Genomic DNA, 23,691 nt, shown 5'->3' with positions numbered 1-23,691 from the left:
ATGTGTATAAGAGACAGCACTTGCACCATTCAGCAGTCCCATGGGTGGGTTTCCCAGCTGGCAGGAAAGAGAGTGGGTTGATCAATGGCCAAGTGAGAGTGAGATCCTGGTCGCGGGGCAGTGGCATGAAGAAGCAAGCTGCATATGGAGCATGAGCTGATTTCCTGGTGGATCTGCAGCCCATTTCCCACACACTTTCCAGGGACAGGCTTTTCAGGGACATTATTTTTTCCCATTACAGTCAAGATTGCTTCTTGGGTCCATTAATCATCTGCTTTCTTTGTGTTTCACCCTCCAATTGTAAGATGTATCACGTCTATGGTTTGTATTCCTCAGCAAAGGGGGTGGAACTATCTTATTTTTAATTTGCCCATTGTTTTTGGGTAAGTTTTCTTGATTTTGCAATTATCTTGGAAGTATCATGTAACTGAGATATCCAGTCTGGCCATGTGGAGAGTACTTTGGCTACCAGCCTCCAGCACATGAAACACTTGTTAAAGTGGCATTCCTACCTCGTGTGAGACTAGGACTGAGACATGCTCTAAAGACCCACTCATCTCCTCTAAGAAAAGTAGTTCAGCTGGGAATAAACCAGTAACCTACAAGGGTTTGGCCTGCATCAGCACCTGATGAGGAAGTCACAGCCCACCCTCCCCCTTGAGCGCTGTAGACATGCATAGGAAAAGATGAGGGGTTAAATATTACAGACAAGTTAAATAATTATCCTTGATATACACATGGAGGATTGAGTCTTAAGAGAGCAAATAACCTGGTCAAAACCAACTCCTTGAGCAAATCAGGAGAGAAATGAAGTGGGAGGGTGGCAATCAAATCCCATTAGGTCTAGAGGGTAAGTTACCCTCAAACAACCTTTTCTGACCTACACATTCCCTATCTACAGCCCATCACAGGGGCCTTTGGTCTCTGTACTGACTTTGTACCTGTCAGGTGGCTTGACAGAGGTCACCAGCCAGCAGAAAAGAAGACAATTGAGAGGTTTGTTCCTGACTTACAGCCAAAATCTTTACCACAAGAGCATCCCTTCTTCTTTGCTGGAAAAGTCAATGCTAACATTAATACTTCATTTAGAAAATTTTGATTTTGAATAGAGCATAAGTCATTAATGCCAGTGCATGAGGCTAGCAGAATCAAAAATTGTATGTCCTTCTCCCACCCAAATTCATAACAAAAAGGGAGGATGGTGGGGTTTTTTAGTTATTTGCTACTGTCTTTTTAAGCCTTTAAAATAACAGAAAATTACTCGATTATAACAAGTGAAAGCTGATTCCAGGAGCTAAAGGCAGTAAACACATCAAATATTGCAAGACTTGTGATACAATAATGTTGGCAGTATTGTCATGTCTTCTCTTTTCATAGGGGGTAACCTTGAAATAAATCCTAAAATGATTACAGGCCATTGGTTTAAATACACACAGCTTTTCAATGAATCCTTGAGCTTTCTAATTCCTGTGAAAATAAGATTTCCTTGGGGATATAGTCATGAAAATACCCTTTAAAAAGGGTACCTGTTCATTTTTCAGATGTGCTCACACGGTGTGCTTGTAATGAGGTACCCTGGCATCTCAGATGAAAGTGTCTTGTCTCTCTCCTTCATGTCATTTACTGCTTCAGCCACAAAGTCATTTGGAGAGACAGCTTCACCAGTTTTCCGAGGCAGGCAGCATAGGTAACAGCTCTTCATCTTCACGATCCATATTACTGGTGATCACCTTATTACTGGTGACCAGGGCCACGCATGCTGCTCATACAGACCCCATTGATTCCAGAGTGTTTTCAGAGCACAGATTTTGCTCCCAGTCTAGGCTCTGACTCAGAAATGCTTTAAGGTAAGCATGGCTTACAAAACTATCCCCAATCTATTGCTAGCAATGAACAAAACAGTTTAAAAATGTTGTATATATGCCTCTCCTCTTCCTCCACTAAAATCAGCCCTAAAACTCTGATTTCCAGTCCTTTCTAATGGGACCTGATGTGTCCTAGGGCCCAGATCTATGCACGAGAGTGACTTTACACACATGAATAATCCCTAGAGTTCAACCATGTGCAAAAAGCTATTGTGTGCCCAGGCCCTTGTGGAATCCTGGCCTTAGTCTAACCTGCTTCATTTAGCTGTCAACACAGTATTCTCCGGTTTGCCTAGCAATTATTTCTTTGTCATCTGATGCAGAGGTTAGGTGCTCTTTGATATTGTTTGTTCAGCTTTCCCCTCCTCTGTCGCTGCAGTGCCCAGAAGGGATATGTGGATCTCTTAATCAGATATCATATTGACATTAGCTGTCACTATGTGTACGATACTTAGATACGTTCGGTCTTACAAGCATTTGTGAGTGCTCTTTTGGGGATAGCTGCTGGGTAGTTACAGTGCCTAGGGGATGCTTGAAGGGAGGCTGTTACAATAAGAAACAGTGATTATCCATGCTCACTGATGGTCCTAGCACAAACAATCAGGCATTCACTTAGCATGGGAGGGAACTCCCTCAGCCAAGTGAGATGGAGTTAGAAATCATCTGACAGAGAGGTGGGGGAGGTCACACATTACCCTCTGCCTGGGGATCCTCCCATGTTTAATGTTGGCTGTACTGCAAAATCAGATTATCCCAGGAAAAACAGTTTTTAATACACTTTTCTTCCCTGGATAATGTATCAGGCATCCTTTCATATTTCACCCCCAAGGATTTGCGTGTTTGTGCTGTGTTTGGGGTTTTCACCATCAAGAGCAGAATGTTAAAGTCTAAACTGAAGCTAAGAATGAACCCTCAGAATTAGAAATAGTGCAGTGAGGCTCTGGACAGGTCTGTCCTGACTCATAGCTCTTTCTAGGGGCTATCTTTAGCCTGGTGACACTACACTCCTGAGTCTTGCTGTAGTCAACTTGAATTGGCAACAAGTAATTGAGGGCAGGAACCTAACATCAGATGCAATGCGTCACTTCCCAGGAGGAGCCCGTCTTTCTCCCTTGGTTTACAGGAGGGATGTTGTGCTAAGACCTATTTGTAGCTCTGCACAAGGCAATGGGCTCTCTGCTAATTCTGGGGTATTATCACTCTAGCATCTTACCATAAATCATGCCAGAGGATTTAAGGAAGGATGCTGCCCCAGGTTCCTCACCCTAACCAGGCAGCAGTGTTAGCTTCACAAAGAAAATACCAGGCACAGCCACGGTACTGATGCTGTTCCCTAGGCCTTTATACATTGTTCTGCAGAACAGAGCCTGCCAAGCTGTTTGTTCCTCTGCAGAGCTTTGCTATGGTAATGACATGGTTGGCGCAAGTACTTGTTTTTAATTTTATGAACCTTGTAGCCCTAGAGCAGGACCAAAATTATTTAGCAGAGGAGAATGTTATTTTAGGCCTGGACATTGTAATCTGAGCTGTGCAATCACAGCACATTAGCTTCAGCAGGACTTGGTCCAGCAGCATGGGTCTCCCACCCCACCCTGGGCAGGTTGTAGGTCCTGGTTTTATAACATACCGCAGAGTACTATCTCAGAGAGATGTTCTTCAGGTCTGAGAGTTTTTATATAAAGTGCAGAGTAGCTGTGAAAAACTTTTTTTTGATAAGTGCGAGACATTTATTGATTAAAGCCATAAAACCAAATTGAAATATATTAAAAATGGTGAACATTCACATTCATTCTAAGAAGGAAAAGCACAGCAACTAAGTGACATGGCATATTTAAACAATGCTTTTCTATGGGATGCCAACATCGGGTTAACTTTGCTCTTCCCAGAACTAGATCACACCTGCCTGTGTTTCACAACTCCTGCAGTAAAAAGCTTACCAGCAAGTAATGCACACCATGTTCCAGAAGACTCAGTCTTTGTATAAGCTAACCAGTATTTACCTCTGTACCTCCATCCCAGTTTCCCTGGCACCACTGACCGTGTAAATGGAAATCCAAAGCTAAACAAATGCTAGGGTGCAAGATTGTGGGAAACAAGGGTAAGCACTGCCAAGCATGATGCAGTCTATGTGCCTGCGTTTCTCTGCAGGAAGCTTCTTGCTGCATCCTAACATGTTCTTAAAGCAACCAGTCTCCTCAAATATATAAAATAAATACAAAAGTGGAGTAGATCCCTTTCTTCTCATCCAACATGCCCCAGGGCCATCCCCAGCTTTGCCTCCAAAAAAGCAGCCATGGGAGGTTAAAAATTTTGTGAGGCATCATCCTACCAGTTTTGGCATTTAGGCATCCTGATGTAGCACAGCCTAACCTCTTCCCCTACTACTCTTTCAGTTTTGCCTTCAAACTTTCAGGTCCTCTCAGCTTTGGCTCTGGTGTGCCAGAATGGGCACATGCTGTGTTTATATAAACCCTCTGTCACCTGGCAGCAGCGATCAAATGTGTGTGTGGCAGAGGAATTTTTTCCTCCTGTCCTCCATGGGGTGGAAAAGCACTGAAATTACACTTTGCTTATTCTTTTCTTCAGCTCCTGAAGCCAAAATAAACTTTGGGAAAAAAGTAGCTCAGAAGTATAAACAGAATAATTGAAAAATACTTCTCTTTCTTTTAGCAAAAACAGCCTCAAATAACATAAAAGCCCAAGGACTGCATTGCTGTCTGGTCACAATAGCAGTTCAGGTCTAACGCCAGCTGCCTGGCACTGTACTCTAGACTCCTCTGACAGTGTCACACTTGCTCATGAGAAGTAAAATTCAGGCCTGTTTAAAAAGCCAGCTTGAGACATCAGCTAAACCCCCCTAAGCCCTAAGAACAACTTGAAGTCGCAAGAGGAAAGAAATAAAGGATTATTTCAAACCCCAGGATTTTCTAAGTCGAAGCAGCACCTGGCTGAAGTCACAGCATAAACAGCTCAGATCAGATCACGGCAGTACCTGTGTCTTCAGAGAGCTACACAGGACCCAAACAATCCCCAGCTAGGAAATTAAATGACACTTGACAAACATATTCAAAGCTGTTGGCCATTTTTTTGATTGTTTTTGCAGAGCTCAGCACATGGTCTTAAGAGACTGAAATACCTCAGCATCATGAAATAAGACATGCCAAAGTTCAGCCCATGCTCAGTGTGAACTGGTTGTTTCTAGAAACCCGAGGGGACCCAGAGTCAGGTGCAAGGGCATGCTAGTCTGATAGTGTCTCCTGCAGAGTTTGGGACTTTTTCTCTTGATTCTTTGATAACACGATGCTGCACCATGCACATGTCATCCTGAATGTGTTTAGGAATAATGGTACTTCTCAAAAGAAACAGGGGAACTGAAGTGCTGGAACCCACTGGCTCTTTTTCTTCCACGGCACTACACATAATAGCAGTTTTTAGGTAGGGCCGTGCTAAATAATGTCACATAGATGCATTGGAGGGAGTTTGTGTTGGCCAGAATCCAACTTCTTATTCTGCAAAGGACTTTGGAGATAAAGCTATAGTGTCATCAGCGATGCAAAACTTGGGGGTGGTATGGGGCGGGGGAGATATCTCTGATGCTGAAGCAATGGCTAGGACTACTTTAAAGTCTACAAGAAGGGTCAGTATGCCTTCGAAGGGACTCCAGAAACAAGCTGTCTGGGCAGGATTCCCTTTGGGAAGGATTCTCTGGCGCTGTGAGATTAGCTGGTCTCCACTGAGTTACTGATGGGAGTTTGAATGGCTCATGGAAGAAGCCAGACTCTGCAAAGCAGGAGTGATTCACTCTCCACACTGAGAGAATATGTCAGGCTAAGAGCATTTTATGCAAATCCAGCAAAAAAGAGATGAGAGTTGGGAGGTGGGAGGCAAGAAAATCATTGTTTCATCCAGTTGAAAAGTTAAACCCTAATGTTTCTTTTTTTGCTAGACATGTTATCTCCACTATTCTGCTAGGAATAATGCCTCTGTTATAAGCCCAGCTAAAGATTTCTGGCTTATCAAGTTCAAGGCAAAGAAGAAGATAGAGATTTGAAGAGTGGGAGGGGAAAGAAAACATACGACTTTAATGTCAGAGCTTTGGAAACTGAGATACTTATCTGTTTTCTTCTTTCCTTGATTATGTTACTTTGAATTTGGACAAGGAAACCAGCCTGGCCAACCTCACTTCTGTTTCTTCTCAGTTTCACTTTCTGCAAACTCTGTTGTCATAGATGTACACTCAGATACGCATCTCACTGAAGACAGTTTCACATTTAGAAGACACTTGTTGAACCAGGAGATGATGATGAGAGAGACATTTATCATTACTGTCATTAAAGATCATTGTCATCAGAGACCTGACAAACCTTGTCACACTAGCACTGATGATGGTGTCCCAGGCACCACTGCAAATTTGCCTTGGAGCATTACATCAGTACACAGCCATGATGCCCACAAAGCAAGTCGCTTGCTATTTACTTCAAATGCAGTATTTGTGAATGGTGCTTTGGAAAACAGCAGGTTTTTGATTTGCTTTTAATGTAGCAGATGCTTCACAGTTGTGAATCAAAGACTTGCTCCCCAGAATTATTGTTTCTCTTCTTCTATTGATTAAAACATAATATATGAGCTCACACATTAAATTATTTCACAAAGACCTGACTCTTTACATTTTTATATGTGTGTAAAATCCTTTTTAAACAAATCTGTTCTCCTAAATCTGCAATAATTCAGTAATAAAGCTAGCTCTAAATAAAAGGAGACAAAGACTATTAGCAGAAATACAGGTGCTCAGTGTTAGAAGAGATAAATAAAGGAAAATAAAAACAAACTAAGGGGATCTCACAACTAACTCCACGCTCAACTGAATTGCATTGGTATAAATGCAAGCACTGTGTGGGCCCCCAAATTAGGAACTATTTACAAAACAAAAAGCTTGCCTCTACTGTATTGTGCCTGTTCTAGCCACACTGAATAGCCTGCCTAATGATGATTTCTTCTTTATTTGGGTCAGGTCTTGCTGAGGAAGAATTTTTTGAGAAACCAACGCTAAGCATTGCCGAAGACGACACTGTCATCTTTCCAGGAGACACCCTAAAAATAAAATGCAGGTAAGGATTGCTCTGGCAATGCTGGATTTCCTTGGTTGTATTGATTACCTTGGCACAGCACAGCTTCTGGGTAGGATAGAGCAAAGACTGCTGCACAGCCAGCTGGGAAGCAGTGCTGTTTACCCTCACATGCATTTCTGTGTGGAGGAGAATCTGACAGGCTGTAATAGAGCACGGAGGAAAGGCTCAGGTCAGCATTCAGCTTGGCCAGATTCTTTATGTTGTTATAGGGGCCCAAGCAAAATCCTGAGTCAGCACATGGGAAAGCTTATGGGAGGGGGATGTACCATGCTTAAGGACATGGCTGGATAATCCTCGTCTGAAAATAGGTTCAGATTCAGCTACTCTGCAGCTAAAATCACTCTTTCATTCCCTGTCCATAAGCAAATGACAAACAAGATCACCAGGGCATGTCATTAGCTCTTTACAGATATATAGATGTGCTTAAACTGCCCGAGCTCAAATACCATCTAGCCTATAAGGTGGCAGTTAGTAAAAAGAAGTCAGTATGTGTACCTTCAAAGACCCCACCTTTTTAAACATATCATATTCTTTAAACCAAAGATAACCAGGACTCATAAAAAGCCAGACTGCCGATATTTTAAATTATGGCAACTCTCCAGTTCTTGCCACAATGTGTAAAAATTCACCATACAAGAAACAAGCAAAATGTTGGTCATGTGTTTACAGGCAGAATCCTCTGGAAATGGGGGATATAGCGTTTGGTCACATCGGACTGGCACACAACTAAGTAGCAAATACAGAGTCAGAGCACTTTCTGCTGTGTCAGAACATACATTAGCTTGCTCTGTCACACAAAAGGCCTCAGACTGAGATGTATGTAGGTGTCACTTGTTCCGAGTGTGATTCATACGCCAAGCTACTGTGAGAGGTTGTTTTTTAATTTCTTCTGAGAGAGTTGTAGGAGAGAAGGCTTAAGGTGATACAGACTATCACAGTTTCTCACACACACACATTATTTTTACACCTTCTTGCAAAGTCCTCCTGACTGTAGTCAAGACGTGGATGGTTTCTTGCAACAGAAGTTACTAGAAACAGTAAGAAAAAGCAGTGGGAAGGTAAATCTAAGCTGTAGTTTATGCTGACACATATGTCCCTTCTGATTTTTGCCCTAGTCTATTTAATTCACTGTTATAGTGAAAAGTAAATTGACCCATACTGTGTAAATTTGTGATGTCTTCTGGAGTGTAAGATAGTTTTTTTCCAAATACCTCCAGCTAGCCATGTGGCTTATGAGGTCAAAACAACCTTAAAGTGGTATTTTTAGCTTGGCAAGAAGCAAGTATGATGGCAATAAAGTTTAAATAGTCCTTTAAAATCTAGACGCAGTGCTTCATAAAACACGCTATGTGGCCATGAGTTCGGTGTAGTGCTCCAGGCCAATTAAATCAATACTTTCCAGCAGTTCTCCATCCACTGCCTTTTTAAACTGTAGGAACATCCTATTTTTCTCTTTTCACCAGATGAATAAATAGATGATTATTAACACTTCAGTCCCAAACTGCTTTATGGATGCAAAGCAATAAATCCACACAACGGATCTGAGAAACAGAAAGGTATGGTAGCATGCTGCTGTGCTAGCATGGGAACAGAGGCCCAGAGCACTTCAGTTCCTTGCCTCAGGTCACACAGGAGCTGGGAATAGAGATAGAAGTGTCATTTCTGCACTTTGAGTACGAGAATCCCTGTATCGGGTCCTCTGTGGATGTCTGCCATCCTGCCTCCTCTGACCCAGCACTGTCTGCACACTCACAGATTAGCTCTGGACTGGCCCAAAGAGAGCTCTGAAGTCCTTCGTCCGGGGGCATTAGGGCTGTGTGGAGCACAGCACGAGGCAGCAGACTGAGCAGGTAGCTGTAGTAACTGTGTGAACATCCCTTCTCCTTTAAACTCCATTCATTTGAGATTCTTCTCCAGGATTTCCTGATTTTTGGCAGCCTGGCCAAAGCTACTGCTGCAACTCCCCTCTGCCAGGTGTGAAAATCCCAAAACAATAGCCAAAGTCTTCATCTTCCACCAGGATAAAATATGCAGGAGGAAGAAGTGGGCACATGTAAGGAAGTGCAAGCGTGTGAAATCCCTGACCTGCTCTGCAGAGCCACTGGTGCAGATTTCCAGCCCTGATGGGACACCAGAGGTGACGGTAGAGGGGCAGGAACATGGTGACATGCTGGGAATTGAGTGCCCGAATGTGATGTGGTATTGTTCCATATTCTAGGCCAGGACTCCCATTCCTTGACAGAAGTGGTCATTTAATGACGTTAGCAAAGCAGGGAAAGAGCACTGGGTAGGGACCTCCGCGTCAAAAAATGTCAGCACCCTGAAGGACAGGAAGCTGGTATGACGAATGAGGTGGGGTGGTTCAAGTCACCGGTGCTTCCAAAAATGGGGGTGAGGCTGTTCACCAGAGAGGATACTCACACTTTTCCCAACACTCTCATTCAGCTACATGCTGGGAATAACCTCAAGAGTGCAGCCTCACGTCCACATCATCTTCAGGAAGGCAACAAAAGGACAGGCAGAAACGGGGGCCAAGAGGATGTTTGTTTAAGTGTCACTGAATTTTCTGGCAAATGCATACCCTTATTGCATCTACTGCAACACTACAAAGCCACTGGCACAGAAAGAGTACTTAAGAGTTATTAGCTAACTGGACACTTCACACAGCTTGCTTGTTGGATACATTCGGTATTAGCACCTCTATACTGAATTGATGTGTCTAGACCGGATTTCTTCCTGGCGACACTGAGCTGGGAAATCCAGAGGTTCTTACTCCTTCCTCAGCTCAGCAAAAGTCATTGGGTCAACAGGGATTCACTGAGTGTGAAGGGTTGAGTCAATCTCCTGTCCTTTTGAAGAGTGGCTTCTTTCTGCAATCACAGACAGAACTGCCTCCCTCTAATATTAACTTTTTCCCCAGAAAAATCCACGGATGATTACCCCCATACCCCACTAGTTTCAACTGTGACCATCAAAAGACCATGACGAAAAGACCATAATCTTCATCTCACAAGCATGTATAGTATGTACTAGTACATCACCAGAGTCCTCAAAGTGCAGCCCAAGCAGAAAAGAGCTCCAAGAGTGCTGGAGCTCTGTTTCCAGCACAACAGGACTAGCGCAGCCAGTGCCTGTTACTGAGCTAACTCAGATCAGTTGAAAGCTCTCTCTGATCCTTGCAACAGGTTATAAAAAGTCCTTGCTTTTTGTTGGTGAACTACATAGAATTGCATTTGACATTAGCTGTGATCATAGATAAGACAACAAATGGGTCAGGTGGGTGAAATGGTGTATCATCTGCCCTGCTAGCTCATGTTCTGACTGCCGTGACAAGGCAAATTGAAAAAAAAAATGTGTCTTGAGCAGATATTCTAAGATTTTTAATCTGATTAGTTCCAGACCCTTCACAAAAATCAACATCGAGTCACTGCCGATTAAGCAAGAAAGGTGATGTGAAGTTACATAAATGTTCTCCTCTCTCCATGCAGCCTTAGTGTAAGAAAATATTAGTTAATTTAGCTGTTAAAATATGCAAGGTCCTCAGGTGAGAAGAAACATATAATTTTATCTGGTGCTGTCTGTGGCTAAAATACAGTATTATAAAATCAAACTCATGTTTGGAAGTCTGTGAAAATAAAAATTCAACTTTCCTCCAGAAGCTAGCTTGCTACAGTTCCCACAGACTATTTCAGGAAATCTCCCCTGCTCTGGGGAAAAGTGTGGGGTGATCCACTTCAATTCCTTATGTGTGGAAACAAGCACCCAGCAAGCTTTATTCTTCATTTTCAAATAACAAGAGTGGGAACATTGAGAATATCAATAACAGTTGCCAGAGGGAAGCCCAAATTTTGTCTGAAGTCATGACTCTATCTTACTTTTGCTGTGTTATGTTGACAGAGGAGCAACTTCTGTAAGCTGGCTTTTGAGGGCGGACCAGAAGGAAGATCCCCGGGTGTTCATAACTAATTGTCGCAATACCACAAGGCAAAGCTGCAGCATGCTTGTCATCAGGAAAGTCATAGCTAATGACACCGGTTACTTCACCTGCATTTATGATGACTCCCCATCTAATGAGGATCTCATGGCCAAGATTTATGTGTTTGTTAAAGGTAAGAATTTCACTTCTGTTATTGTGGCTTTCTGGTAATGTAAGTTGTTTTCAACTGTGGGATCTGTCCTAGGTAGAACAAACCACCCAATTCAGATGCTTTCACACATACCACCGCCCCAGTGACCCAGCGCTGGAGCAAGCACCAGCTTTGACATTTTGAAAAAGCTGGATATATTTGGATTTTCATGCCAGCTGAATTCACAGGGACAGAGATGTGAGAACCAGAAATTACCTATCTTGTTCAATTCCAGGACTTGAAAACTAGATTGTCCCATCTAGTTTTGTGTTCCAAATAACAGATACGCTGATTTCTTTAAACCTCTTTTCCTTTTAAGACTAAATTCTTTTATTCTGAAGGGTTTTGCTATCACAGTGTTTTTCCTAAGATTCATCCTGAATACCCAAGTCCTCTTTCTTTCCCTTCCTCCCGAGACATGAAAATCCCTGACAGCATTCTTTGCAATTCCTCCCTCTCCTACACATTTGTATACTGCTTTGTCCTTCACATCTGTGAGACATCCAAAACTGGATGGCTGAATTATACAATTTTATTGTAAAAAATGGCCCATTGCTCATTTTTGTCCTCTCAGAACTGCCTCTCCCCCATGTGTTGGAATCATTGAGTTCAGAGCCAATAATAAATGGAAGCAGAAACTTCAGAAGAGCGTGGTCCTCAGTGATTGAGTGAATATGACATACCGAGCAACCAATTTTTCTTAGAAGAACGTTCCCCCAAAATGCTGAATTTTTTTCGAATCTACTTGACAAACACATTACTAAACCACTGAATCATTTTGGATCTTCCAAGCTGAGACTGTGAGTAGTCAGATAAAGGAGCTGACTTTCAGTGCCTTTAATAGGGGATGACATGAACTCCATTGGTGCTGAATAGTCTTACTATTCAGTTCCCCACAAGTACTCATGAAAATGAATTAATTTAATTTTTCTAATAAATGCTAAAAAGTGATTCTTTGAATCCTCTTACTAAAACAAATGCTAGAGAGGCAAGGAGTTTGATATTATTTGAATAGATCAGCAAACTTACGCTTGCAGAAACCCCATGTGTTTGCTGGACAGCTCTGATAGTCTCATGGTATTGCTAATGATGGTGAAACCATCATGAGGCGTTACTCCCATCCCAAGGGGACTGTGATATACCCACACAGCTAAATTCAACTTTTGCTTCAGTAGGTGAACACACCTGTTTGATTCATGTGGATGACATCTTCCTGTCTCTTTATGTCTGTTGAAAATAGTCCCTTTCTATCCTTATCCTGCTTTCCCAGCAAGCCTTCCTCTTATTGGAAAGTAGTTTTTTGGTGTTACTTGTTAGTTCCTGAAGTAATTTTTTTCTCCCTTTCTATTTCCTTTTTAAAAATCTTTTTCCCTGTTACTCTAAGCCCTGGTTGCTTTATCCACCCTAGTTCTTGTGCTGAGCTGTTTCCTTTTCTCATTACACACTGCTCAGATGCCCCTCATCTAATATTGTTAACCCAGCCCAATGCCTACGCTTCAGGAAATAGTGCATTGAAAACTCAATTCTCTATCCTGATTCAGTGCCCTGGCTGGCTACCCAGGTCTTCATTACTTTATGGTGGGAGCACGTGCAGGAAATGTTATAGATCTTTTGGGACTGCCTGAGCATTTTCCTTAAGAAAATACCTCAAGTTATGAAATGCTTGCCAGCGACGCGCTTGGAACAGTGCTAATCTTAAAAAAATTGCAGGATGTCCTTTTGGTTGCCTAAGGACTGCTGTGCCAAGGTTTCCCTGAAGACCAGCGCTGGGTGGCTGTTTTATCTAAATCACCCTCCAAGATTGTCCTCGCTCAGACACAATTTAATTGTGTCGTACGCCCTCCCTGCTCTAAAAGCTCTTACTCAGACTCCTGTGCTTTAAAAGTTATTGAAGGAAAAGTGGGTAGAAAATGAACCAGCTTGTACTATGCATTCGGTGGGTGAAATAGTGAGAAAGGCAAGTCAGCAGGGATCCCTCCTGTCCGTGTCCTAGCGAGCCAGCTGCTCATCCACCCCAAAGCAGAGCTCTGCCACAGCAGTTCAGTCTATAAGCTTGCAAGTGCCTGCTGGGATCTGGCCTGCTGGTCTGAGGAAGCTGCTTGGCCTCAGTGAAATGAAGCTATTTATACCTCAGCATGGATGCTGTCCTCAGGGCATGCTCTTCCTCCCATTCAATTCCTGTGTATATTTGTTGAAAGCCAGAAGGCTCTTTTGGGGACAAGAAAGCTGTTCTTCAGCGAGGGCTTTACACACTGTGGAGTTAAGTAAGGCATTCAGAAAATACCTACAATTTTGTTCAATATTTAAACATGCCTTTTTAAGGAAATTGGTCTGACAGTGTCTGGACATCACAGAGAAACCCATCAGTCGTCTTCAAGTGAAGAAGTTCACAGTTCCCTGTGAGTGCCAAACAGGGGTGAGGTCCAAAAGACATCTCTCCAGACATTTTGTGGAGAGAACAAGTGCTCAGCAGGGTGTTTATGAGACTGAGCCAGGTGGAGTGAGAAAATGTTGAGCCAGACCCTGAAGGCTGGAGATTCCTCTGAGGTTACAAGCCATTATTGCCAAAAAAGGAAGGGGAATGGTATTTTTTCCCCTTCATTCCTGGCCTGCTGCTTGACACTGAAATGAGAACATGATTGTATCGGAAGCCCCGCTTATTGGTTATTATTTCCTGTGCTTGCTTCTGTTTTTACAGCCTCCCCGGTGGAGTTTCTAAGCTCTGTCAGAATCTGGCATTCAGCAGCTCTCCCCCCTGGTGCAATTGAGCTGTGACCCCTGCACATCAGTTGGATCATAAGGGACCCGAAGGCAGTAGGGTCAGCTGCCATGCCTCAGCTGTGCACTGACAGTCTGGAGGGAGGGAGAACTCAGGATCTTAATCCTGAATAATTGTTCCCGAGGCCTTTTCTGCTTCCCGCTGCAGCTGTAAGTCCCAAGTATCATAATTAAAAAGCAAGACAACTCCCTCCTCCTGTTGCCCATCTCCTTGCTGGAAATACAACGTAGTTAAGGGCTGCAACAAAAATAGTTGGGCATTTTTTAATGGCATTGTTTAACTTCATTGCAATTCTGAGGGATAATCTCTGCAGCGAGACGCAGCGTCTGGTCAAACAGGGTGCTGCAGTGCTGCACAGGAAGAGCAGCCAAGCAAGCCTCTCGTGGCTGCTGTCAGAGAAAAGGGCGAACGGGGAAGCCCACCCTCAGTCCACAGAATAGGCAGTCTGCTGAGCCAGCTCTCGACCAGTAGCAGTAAAGACGAGTCTTCACTGCAAACTAGCTGCCCACATAGGGGCCCACGTCATAAAGTCTCATGTGGATGGCATTTCCACTGCAAATGCTGCCAAAGCCAGCTAGCCAGTGTCATTTGCTTCTATCTATCTCCTGCAATTACCCTTCCCAACCAAATGGGTACTTCTCTGTGAGGAACATACACATTTATTTCAACCTTTGGGATCCCTGTGCCAAAGGAAAGGGCAGGCTGTCTATTTTGTGTTAAAATATAGAGAGCCCTCTCTACAGTGTTTCCTAGGGCACATATAAAATTTAACATGGCTTAGAAGAGGAGGAAAAACAGACAAATCAAGCAAAGATTCGCTCCACCTTCCCAAAGGGCTATCCCAGACCCCAGCCTAGACAGAAGTCAGGACTTGAAGCTCTCAGCTATTTGTAATACTGTTACTGTCAGCAAAACAACTGTCTCAAAGTATAAAATAGTCCTCAGGGCATCAGCTGTAAAAGCTCTCTGTATCAGCTGAAATGCTGCCTCAGCTTTCGCAGTGATTTCCCCTTGCAGTCCTCGCTGTAGCAGTAAGGGATTTGCTACACCTTTTTGTACCACTCAGTCAATGTATCAGTAGGAAGAAGCATAAGCTCAATTCTGCTTGCTTCCCTCCATCAGCAACTTGTCTGACGTTCTTACTGTGGTAGCTGGAACTGGCCACATCTTGAGTGTCTAGAAAAGTTCATCCAAGTTTCCATGCTGTGCTTTGATTCCTGTCCACACACACCAGTAGTACTGCTTTGCTAGAACTGTAGGGCTAGAGGAGGCAATCTCCTAATCGCAGACATGGGGCAAGCAGGCCAGCAACAGACATCCTCTACTAATTTTTATGCAAAGCAGGGCTGTTATTCTGTTTCTTGAAATAATTATGGCCATAATGGGGCTGGTTCTCAAACACTTCAGAAACACAGGAGTCCCACCTCCTCTGACCATGATACTGCAATTGGCACAAAATTATGTATGTGAACCCAATACATCAGTGTTGGCTCCCACACAAGGGCCCAAATACACTGGGGTAGCATCACCAATTCCTGTCTGGGCCTCATGTGGTTCACTCTCTGAATACATAGATTGGTGGATATTTTAAGTGTCTTCCCACACGGAGCAATTCATCTGCTGGTGTTTCACCATCTCAGTGTTACAGTGTGTTAGGAACATGGCAGGATTGAGGGAGTAATTTGTTTACAGTGTAACAGAAGATACCACTGCAGACAATTTGAGTTCTGGCTCCTTTCAAAGTTCATATAGACACCATGAAGCACCAGCACTGCAGGCAGCACTGGAGGCTTGAGCCATAGTACAGTCCTGCCAGGATTCCAGAGCACAGGAACTGGAAATCAAGTTTGAAGCAAGACAGACTTTTATATGGGAGCACTGGGAGCACAAGTCCTGTTTAGGCTGTTCTGAAGGAAAAGGGGGATGCATCCAAGCAGCTTGTCCTGTCAGAGCAAGCATCTCACTGCTTGTCAGGTCCAGCAGCAAGGCATCCCCAAGGAAGGGTATGATCTCTCCCTTGCTATTGCAAAGAATGAGAAGGAGAGTGGTACAAGTACTGCATTGGGGCAGAGTGTCCATCAACCACTGTCTCTTCTTTATCAAACTGTACAGCCCAGAGATGCGAAGCCCCATTTTCTTCATCCCTTCCCCACCAAGGGAAATCTAAAGAGGATGGAAGGTGCATGAAAGCACCCCTCACATGAGATCATATTTTGGTTCTGATGTTCTTTGAAGCTGATTTCTGCCTCCTTAAATTCTCTTGACAGTTCACAGAGATAATCCAAATGTGAGAAGCAGAAATGCAGGGCCAGGGTGACAGCCCTGACTTGGGCTTTGGCTTGCTTTCCAGAAGATATTACCAGTGAGAACAGAGTTGGAGCTGCATTTCTTCTTTCTTTCATGCTGGAGACACCGAGACAGCTACACTTGCTGCCAGACACTCAGCAAGCTGAGATAGGCAAATGCTGTCCTGTCTGCTCAGCATGGAGCCCAGCAGATAAGCTGGCTGTCTTGCACAGACTGGTGGAAGGGTTTGGCACCATATCCTAGCTAACAGTGTTTAGGGCCACATGACATGGGAATACAGGCTATGTCGCTGTGCAGGACCCTCTCTGTTGATCCTCAAGTATTAAGGGCTGGATCCAAAGGAAAAGGAAGATGCTTTCCGTTCTGAATCAAGACCTTCTGTATCTTCAAATCATATCCTAAAGTGTCACTTTTAAGTGGAGGAGCCTTGTAAGATATGATGGTGAGAGAGCAGCATAAGTTCCTGGCAGTAAGTCAGCAACAGCACTTGACATCCCTGCGGGAAGAGGTAATGATCCTCTCCTCCTAAATGAAGGCCTGGCAGCCAAAATCACACACACATTTCCCCCACTTCTTCCTTCCCATTTCTTATCCATTCAGTAACTGCTAGTTGCTGAACTTTACTCAAGGTCTGTGGCTGTCAGCAGTTAATGTAAGAGACCTGTTCTTAATGATGGTAAAGCTGGTCAATATTTTCTACAAAGTCTATGCCTGACTAAAATCTAGTGTTGTGGGAGTCAGAATTTATGAATTCTTCTGATGCTTGAAATGTAATTTCAGCCAAAGTATGGAGACATTTTTTTAAAAAAAATAAATCCTTACATGTTGGCTTTTATTTGTTTGGCAATGAGAAGCATTCTGCTTCCACATTTTTTGAAGTAACACTTTTTAAAGTAATATTTTTCTCTACAAATATTCCTGTGTTTGTAACAGCAATCTCTGGGGGAAGAATGTATTTCTTTTGACCAAAACAGAATGCTTCATGTTGACTCAGAATGTCTTTTGGGGGTTTTGCAGTCATTTTTGTTTTGCCTAAAGATTAAATACTCTGTTTTCTGTTTAATCTAAACATTCCACCACCAGTTCTTTTCATTGGCCTGCCAACCTGAAAAGCCCTTTATTTTCAAAGATCCAGTTTCAAAACAAGTGACTTTATATAAGTTACTCCTGTACCTAGAAGCAGCTTTGATGGGTTACCAGGAGAAATACAGCAGACCAGGCAATTGTCTTGTACAGCTTCCCAAAATACTCTGACCAAGGTGTCACTTAACTGTTAATTGTCCTGTTAACATAAAGAAGAGATTATAAACCTCCTCTCAGTGTTTTTGACCTTGATGAAGACAAACTTCATGGGGATTATGTCAAAATGTGAACTTAACCTGTGAAACTCTGCTCAGGCTTCCCAGCCAAGGTATGGCAGAATGAAGAAAATAAATAGTGAGGGTGAGAGAATTATCTTTAGAAGGAACAAAGGAAGGATCACAATGAGAATGTTCAGGAATTTCACAGACATACATAGCTAAGGATGACTGTCCTCAAAGGCCATTTAGTGCTTATCATCTCTGTGGGCTGATGGATAGTATCTGAAGGGAGATGTTATCTCCACAGCTTTAGTATAATGCAAACATCATGAGACAAATTGCCATCAAGTGTATGAAACATGAGCAGCAAAGAAAAGCACCCAAAATCCTGTACAAAATCCTGTCCCAGGAGGATGTTTCAAACACGCAGGCAGGTGATACGATACTGAAAAGTAAAGAGTTGTAGGAGAGCTGAAGACTACAACATGCTGAGCTCGTGGGGTGCAATGCTGAGGGCTTTAAAGTCCCTTAGCTTCATCAGCTGGCAAGATGGGACCCATAAGCACCTTTGGAGAGCGAGATTCAAATGGCAAGTGAGCATGACATAATTACAGACCTCCACCACTTCCTGGTAGATAGTTACCTACATTACAGATAACACTAAACAAAAGAACAGATGTCACCACGAGGAGAAGGAGTCCCATTTCTGTGTTCTCATGCTGTCACTGTGGAGGCTTGAAGAGAGAACTGCACATTCCCCAGGCAATTGCTATTACACTGCTGAGTTAAAAGGGACCCTCCCTAAATTCATCTCAAGCAGCAATTAATCTCCACCTAGACAAAAGAGAATCTAAACATGAAGGGCTTCACCGTCTGAAGGTAAACAATGTTCTTGTAGGCACTTGACCTTTGAGTTGCTTTTGTGTGCGGCATACTTGATTTTTCTGCCTGGCTCTGTCCCTGTGGCTGGACAGCCGGCCCCCTTCCCCCCCACTGTCCTGCTGCCTCTGCTTCCTTCACTTTGCTGTTTGTGTTCCCTCTTGAGCTGTGCTGGGTAAACAGTAACACCCTGGCCTGGCTGCAGTTTCCTGCAAACTTCCACTGACCTGGAGAGCTAGACAGCCAGTCTGAGACCAAAGGGAAGGGGCCTTTCCCTCGCCTTGGAGCTGGTGGGGAGCTGATAAGTCCCTAACATGCTACAGCTCTTGTCTTTCTTCACATATAATGAGCTTTGCAGCCCACAGTAAATTATTCTTTTTAATTATCCTATAGGAATTGATGGCTGCTTATGGGTAAGATTCATAGGGCATATTACCTTCCCAACTCAGGAGGAACAGATGTGCCAAGCTATAGGGAAATACCCAGTTTTCATAAAGTGTTTCTTTGCTGAGAATTTTTTCCCTTGGAGTTCAGTGCTGGTAACTGCAGAGAGGACGGCACCTGCATTTCCCATGCCTCAGCTCTCCAAATTGCAACAGTTGAGTGCAGTTGATTTACACCATCTGGAAGTAGAGATCTTCTTTGAGACTAAGGTTATCAATTTTAAAGAAAAGTGACCCTGTCCCTTTTGTTTCAAGAAGTTCTGTCTCTGGGAGACTTTTTTACAAGGAGTTAACTGATTGCTGATTAACTTAAGGTGGTGAACATGTTTGTAAAGCTGGCAGTGACACTCCCGATGTTCCAGCAGATCATTTTTCCATGCCATAGTCAGTCTGAACTATTTAGGAGTTTCATGAAGGATTCATTTTTTTGTCTGCACAAACCATAACGAAGGTATCAGCTGGCAGTTGATTAGTTCCCTATTCAGTATTTATTCTTTGTCATTTTGTTAAGATCCAAAGCTGAGCAACTTTATATTTGCTTATCTGTTAAGTGAACACTCCAGCTGCCTGGAAAGTGCTCTTGCTCAGAGTGTCTCCTTCCCAGTGCAAGTGGGGTTGGCTTGCTCCTGCTTATGTGGGGTTTTAGACCAGCTGGACTAAAGCACAAGCAGGCTGCAGGATGCGTTGGGGTTTCCTCCATTGCTCCGTGTCCTGGTACTCTTTAGCACTTGATGATACTATTTTTGCTTTTGCACAGAGTTTCACAATTAGGGAGACAAAAAAGCCTTCCTGGCCTCACTGACATGCCCAGGGTTACTTAGTAAGTGCTTGACCTTCACCTGCAACTGCCTTTTCCTTTCATTCCAGTCACTCTCCACTTGATGGCCAAAGTGTAGCCCTCACCTCATGTTTAAACTCTGATGTCAAAACTGTAGCAGTTTAGCCCTGCAAGTAGCTGCCACATTAGCATCTTCACTTTAAGAGTTGCTTCACTAACTCACACAGGTATCCCACCCTGTTTAGGAGCTCCAATATTGCAGGTTGAAACAGGGAGGAAAGGAGGCCTTCGGCAGACAGAGAAGTCTCTTTAGGCTAAGGCTATAAACTGGATAAAGCACTGGGATAACACAAATTATAGCCATTTGTTTATTGCACAGGGCTCTAAGAAACCTCACTTACTGTAGGAAAGAGAATGACCCATAAATTATAAACCCTTTTCCTCTTTTTTTCAAAACAGAGTGAGAATAATGCCCATGAGACCTGACATCCACTAGAGATTAACAATCAATTGCAGCTCAAGCCATCCTCCCCTTTCCCAACCTAATCTTTATAACCCAGAAACTGCCTTTTGCTGTTGTTAATTGCACATCGATTTTAAAACACTATCTAGATTTCAAATACTGATGGTAGAAGGCTAGATTTATATATTTTGTCTTCCAGTTCAGATTGTAGCTTATGATCTGGGATAGTGTAATTCTAGCTACTGGCTAGACATATGGCAATTCAGGTGCAGACTGCTATTAAAAATCAATTAGGAATGAAATATAGCTTCTGCTACATACACTGTAAATTCATGCTTCCCGTTTAGATGTTCTTTAGTAGTTTAGTACCACCATGATGAGTATTTGTCCTATTTACAGATGAAAAAGTAGATTATTTTTAGGTCTGTTGTGAATCTGAAAATTTGGTAGAGGTCAGTCTCAGAGGTAGGGAAAGATGATGGACGAGAATAGGGTTAAATAATTGGTTTCTCTCCCTGAACAGCAAATATTTTTGAGAAATGTTATTCTGTTTTGACTGAGATATTTCAATCATTGCATAATTCAATATTTTCTGACATTTTAGGATTATTTAACTTTTGCTTAGCTGCCTTCTTTTGATTTATGTTACTTTTTAAACAAACAGTGCTATTCTGAAATTCACTCTAAAAATACTGGCACAAATACTTTTAAATCCAGTGCTCCCATCTTTTCAGTCAAAACAATTTGTTAAAATTTGATCCAAATTTGTGAATAGTTTGGTTTCAAGAAGCTACTTTTTCCACAGCAAATTTCCTCTTGCCCTATATTCTTGTCCTGTCACATAGCACATTAGTTGTTCTTTCTTTTTCTCCATAGACCTAGAAATAGATATGAATACACTTCCCCTGACACTTTTTTGCACCCCCAGTATTTGTTGAAAATACACAAAAATCTATTTTCTCTGCTTTTACCTAAGAAATAATCCAAGGATCTTCTTTTAATAATCCAGGGTCTTTTAAGTAGAAAGGCGTTTCATCATTTGCACCAGCTTTTAAGTTGGCTATAAAAATATCATCGCATTTGATACCTCCAAGTATGGTTTAGCTGGAGAGAGCAAGACTCGAGAGGTATTAAGCAGCATTAATGCTCAGAGACAAACACTTAACACATTTTTGTAATGTGACTTAACAGAAGAATTTAGAATACCTGTTTGGGAAAGTGCATACAACATTGGATTGACTAAATATTTCCTATTAGTTTTAGGGACTGGAACAAGCTAGAGTTGTGGTCCAGAGATCAGGTTTCTCAGATCAAGGCTTGATTAGAACCAGTGTCTGCCTAACCAGAAAGTTCAGATGTGTACATGGAAACTTCCTACGTGTGAAGAGATTACACATCTAATTTTTTAATTCCAATTAATTTCTCTCACATACTATTTCTTGTAATGCCCTTACTTCAAAGTATATGCTTTTTTGTAGACCACACCAGTCAGAATTAATCAGTGGCATGGCATAAAAGCTGACATGAAAAGACATTACTAGAAATGATAGACATCATCCACATTTCTGGTCTTTATCTTCTGTTTTACTGCCTCATGTTCAGTGCTACTGATCAGTTCCTTGTCACAGCTCCCCACGTGAAGCACACATCTCTTGTACTTGCATAGTGACCCCAGTGCCTCATCATAACACGTGACCTTTCTGATACACACAAGGAGCTCCAACCAACATTTGGTCTCATCATGATGAAATGTGGTACATTTTCTCTGCTAAGAATCCCATTCCCAGTTCTCAGAACTAAAACTAAGCTATCAAAAATACAAAAGGCAATGGTCTCAACCTCTGCCTTTCACCCTTAATGTTTTTGTGAGTGAAACTGGTTTGGGTTGTGGAGCAAAGGAACTCCAACTCTGCACTAGTTCTTTGAAAAGTAATTTCAAGTGACAGCACTTACGTATTTCTGTGACATTCCTGAAGTGAAGACTATTGTCATTAGCCAAGAAATGAACATTGATATCCCCAGATGAATGACCTGTTCCCATATGAGTTACCAGTCATGACAAAATAAACACAGAGCAAGTGAGATAAACCAACTCTGTGTTTTCCTTTGTTAGTGGAGCTGTGGAAGAGCAAATCCAAATCTCACACTCCATGTTCAAACTATTCTGCAGGTCACAAATAAGCACAGCTACATCACTTACTTACATATACACTTCTTACCCAGAAAAATTCAACATAAATAAGCACTTCACCTACTGTTTAATTACAGATCCTCCAGCATGGAATACACAGCTCCCTGCTAGGGTCCAAAGGATGAACATTTGTTTTAAATTGAAAAATGGATCCCCACTGATTTGAAGCAAAAGACTGTTTGCCAGGAATGGAGTATTGGGAAAGAAGACATTTTGGAGGGTTTTAGTTTTAGACTCTTTATTGAGAGTAGGCAAAATCGCCAAGGAAGACCTGGAATTTTAAAACTCCGTGTACAGGATTCTTTTCCTCACTAGGTAAAGAAGTTAGAGGAATGTTTTGCCATCTTTTCATGAAGATTTTAGAGCTTTCACAGTTTTGACAACAGATGAAGGAGGGGGAGAAGCCTGATACAGTAATGCAAGGATTAATGGGATTAATAGATAGTGTTACTGCAGAACACTTCAACTGGGGTTTTCTTCAATCACCGAGCAACTGCCACAACAGTCTCCCCATATAAAATGAGAGCATGCATTTAGGTGAAAGGATTGGGGCCAGCTGGCCTGACACATTGGTGCTAAACCAAGATGATCACACCATTCAGGCTCTTAAACACAGCCCGGGGCTTTGATTTTTGTGTTTGAGAGGTACCTGATCACAGCTGAGGCTATATGCAGCCTTTACTGGAGATACTCTTGCACCATGCTGCAGAGTCAGACCAACGCATGCTAAACAGAGGGGCTGTAAGACAGGAAGGGTGCTGGCTACTGCTGCGACAGTGTTTTGCCCCTGCAGAGGTACAGGTCATAGAATCACAGAAGGGTTTGGGTTGGAAGGGACCTTAAAGACCATCTATCTCCACCCCCCTGCCATGGGCAGGGACACCTTCCACCAGCCCAGGTTGCTCCAAGCCCCGTCCAACCTGGCCTTGAACCCTGCCAGGGAGGGGGCAGCCACAGCTTCTCTGGGCAGCCTGTGCCAATGTCTCACCACCCTCACAGGGAAGGATTTCTTCCTTTAATCTACATCTACTGTCTGTCAGTGTAAAACTGTTCCCCCTCGTCCTACCCCTACACCCTCTAATCAGGAGTCCCTCCCCATCTTTCCTGCAGCCCCTTTAAGCACTGGGAGGCTGCTCTAAGCTCTCCCCGGAGCCTTCTCTTCTCCAGCTGAACCCCCTAACTCCCTCAGCCTGCCCTCACAGGGGGTGCTCCAGCCCCCCGGACATCTTCACGATTTCCTCTGGACCCGCTCGAGCAGGTCCACGTCCTCCTGATGCTGAGGGTCTGTCCAGATCTCTCTGGATGGCACATCCCCTTCCTCCAGCGTGTCGACCACTCCACACAGCTCGGAGTCCCGCCAGACTTGCAGCGGGTGCTCTCGATGCCGCTGGCCCTGGCCCCGCGCAGCGCCGGGCCGTAGCGGCGGGGG

General features: G+C 43.2%; 1 protein-coding gene across 3 annotated transcripts in view; it reads left to right on the top strand.

Moving 5' to 3' along the window:
- Nucleotides 1-23,691, top strand: part of LOC113479969 (vascular endothelial growth factor receptor kdr-like) — a 142,215-nt gene that overhangs the window by 31,555 nt on the left and 86,969 nt on the right. For all 3 annotated transcript variants that reach the window (XM_026848430.1, XM_026848429.1, XM_026848428.1), the window contains exons 2-3: nucleotides 6,877-6,973; nucleotides 10,892-11,103. In XM_026848430.1, the coding sequence (XP_026704231.1) occupies nucleotides 6,877-6,973; nucleotides 10,892-11,103 (309 nt within the window). The remainder of the gene's footprint in view (nucleotides 1-6,876; nucleotides 6,974-10,891; nucleotides 11,104-23,691) is intronic.

This window comes from Athene cunicularia (genome assembly GCF_003259725.1).
Source record: "Athene cunicularia isolate RWA chromosome 4 unlocalized genomic scaffold, athCun1 chr4_part3, whole genome shotgun sequence".
Taxonomy (NCBI): domain Eukaryota; kingdom Metazoa; phylum Chordata; class Aves; order Strigiformes; family Strigidae; genus Athene; species Athene cunicularia.
The sequence above is the reverse complement of the archived record's forward strand: the minus strand, read 5'-3'. Positions and strand labels throughout refer to the sequence as shown.